This window comes from Montipora capricornis, chromosome 13 (genome assembly GCF_036669925.1).
Source record: "Montipora capricornis isolate CH-2021 chromosome 13, ASM3666992v2, whole genome shotgun sequence".
NCBI lineage: Eukaryota > Metazoa > Cnidaria > Anthozoa > Scleractinia > Acroporidae > Montipora > Montipora capricornis.
This window is the reverse complement of record NC_090895.1, coordinates 36,574,942-36,577,441: the sequence shown is the minus strand read 5'-3', so window position 1 is coordinate 36,577,441 and position 2,500 is coordinate 36,574,942. Positions and strand designations below refer to the sequence as shown.

The following is a 2,500-nucleotide window of genomic DNA, read 5'->3' as shown; positions in this document are numbered from 1 at the left end:
AAAATGGTTTTAGACTATCAAGCGAGATTTGTGAGCTGACATTTCGAGCGTTTGCCCTTCGTTAGATGAGCGTTATCACAGATGTATACTAGTAGAGTAGACAGAGTTTTAGGCGACATTTTGAACTCTTCTTACACCAGAGTGATGTAAGTTACACTGAGCGTTAGCTCTTCTGAGACCTTGATTTAAAGTAAATCACTTCTTCGGAAATTAGTAAACGTGTAAAGCAAAGTGCCACCATCATTATCATGTTGCAAGGTTTATATAATGTTCAGCCGTCGACCGGGTGGCTCAGTCAGTTGAGCCTACCGTGCAGGAGTTTGTGGAGTTCAACACTCAGCATTTTTCAATACCCGAGGAGGAAGTAATTACATCCGCAGTTGGTTGGACTTTCACGTCTTCTCGGATAAGGACAATAAACCGTAGGCGCCGTCTCACAACCCTTGTTCATAAACTCGAACGGGATGGGACGGGACGTTAAAGCTTTCACACACTATTCGAAAAGAGCAAGCACGGAATTCCCGCGGTCGTGGTTTGGTCTGTTGTTCTTTGGGGGGGGGGGGGGGGGTCTCGCACTTTCCCCGGCAATTGTAACATGTGTAACAAGTCTGGCCAAAGCCCCTCAGACAGAATTGTAAATTAATCCTGAAAACCCCGAGGAGAGTGACTAATACATGTACTTCACTACTTTACTTCGCTTCAACGGAAGACTTAATTCCTAAGCTTTTCCACTAGTGTTTTTTTGTTTCCTTTACAGTGCGTTTCACAAAACCTTTGACAGGCGATTTGCGAAGTTTGTTGTGAATTTCATAAGTTCGCTTCGAACTTGAGAATTACATTACGTAACTGTCAATCAAATGGCGAACTTCGAAACGAACTTGGGAATTTCGCGCCGAACTTCGTGGGAATGAGCACTGAGCACTGAGCACTGAACACTCATCACAAAAATGCGTTGTCTGCGCAAGCTGCTAAATACTGGAAAAGTATATTTTCATTTTCAAGAGTCAGTGATTCCTGTGGAATAACGCTGAATTTCTTGAAAGAATATAAACCAAGATCTTGTGTTACGCTGCGGCTGCATGCAGGCGACGGGACATTTCGGGCAAACATTGGAACGTTATTCTTTACCAGTTTGTTTTGGATTGCTGGGGTGGTACATGTAGTTTTACAACACTCCATATAATTATTCACATCATTCAGCACGCGCTGACCGAGTGATATTTCTTGATTTGTTGTCTTCGATATTCCCCCTGCGAACGAAAATATCAACAGTTTTGGCAATGGTTTTTTGGGAAGTCTCATTTCCTGACCTATTTGACATGGTCCTTTCCATTCTAACCAGCTTTCAATAATTTTCTGCCGAACAAAACTTGGAATTGCCTTTCCTTACACGGTGAAAGCAGTCATTTCAAAACAACAACCGAGAGCAATGGTGAAATTACTTTTTCGCCACATTCCCACGAAGTTCGGCTTAAAATTCCCAAGTTCGTTTCAAAGTTTGCCATTTGATTGACAGTTACCTATTGAAATTCCCAAGTTCGAAGCGAACTTATGAAATTTACAACGAACTTCGCAAATTGCTTGTCAAAAGTTTTGTGAAATATACTGTAAGTTCTTCTGGTACTTGATGTCCAAACAAATATGAAAACCTGTAGTAGACCTTGTTCATAGAGCGGTTTTCAATTGAGTGTCGAAAGTAATTAGTTAATTACTTTGGTTTATGATTACTTCACTCATTGATTGGTTCAAAGTTCTCGCGCCACTTTTTCAACCAATCAGAAGTGAAACCGAAACCAGTTGTGGCTCGCGCGTGCACATTTTCTCCCGCTTTGTGACGGCTACGTGTAATTACTTCGAGTTTTGATTGGTTTACTGGATGGTCTCCGTCTTTTTTGATTGGCCAAAGTAATTACCTTGGTTTTGGTTTTACGACACTCATTCGAAAACCGCTCTAAATGGCGCCTGTTTTATTATTCTTTTGTTAATGTGCAAATTAGCCTACCAAACCTCATTTTAGAGCAAGAATCCTTTTCAATTCACTGTATGGTATCGAGACTTGGTAGGTTAATTTGCACTTGGACAAAAGAATTATAAATTGACCGCCATTTATGAATAAGGTCTAAACTTTCGCATCTCTTTGATCTTGTCTGCAGCGTTAGGTGCATCCAACGTTAACAGCTCCAGAGGTCCGTCTGACAACACTCTTGTTAAGACTGTTCCCAGAGAAAGACTTCGTTACTATGATTACGGTAGTGACGACACGTATAGAAGTAAATCTAGCACATCCTCAAGGAGAAGGGACCCAAATCGGACAGCAAGTGACTTGAGTGATACGGAGAGGACCAAACCTAAATTGAAGATACAGTCATTTGAGGTGGCAGGAAATTTACACACAACGAGCACGTTTCATTCGGAGCCACCACCCACTTATGAGGCGGTACTAAAGGAAACCGAGATGGAGATGAAGAAATACCCCCTTGGTGCCAACGGGAATGATCCA

General features: G+C 41.8%; 1 protein-coding gene across 1 annotated transcript in view; it reads left to right on the top strand.

Moving 5' to 3' along the window:
- Window positions 1-2,500, top strand: part of LOC138028934 (roundabout homolog 1-like) — a 44,621-nt gene that overhangs the window by 37,512 nt on the left and 4,609 nt on the right. Inside the window, exon 15 of the mRNA XM_068876582.1 lies at window positions 2,154-2,500. This exon is cut by the window's right edge and continues 1,380 nt beyond it. Coding sequence (XP_068732683.1) covers window positions 2,154-2,500 — 347 coding nt within the window. The remainder of the gene's footprint in view (window positions 1-2,153) is intronic.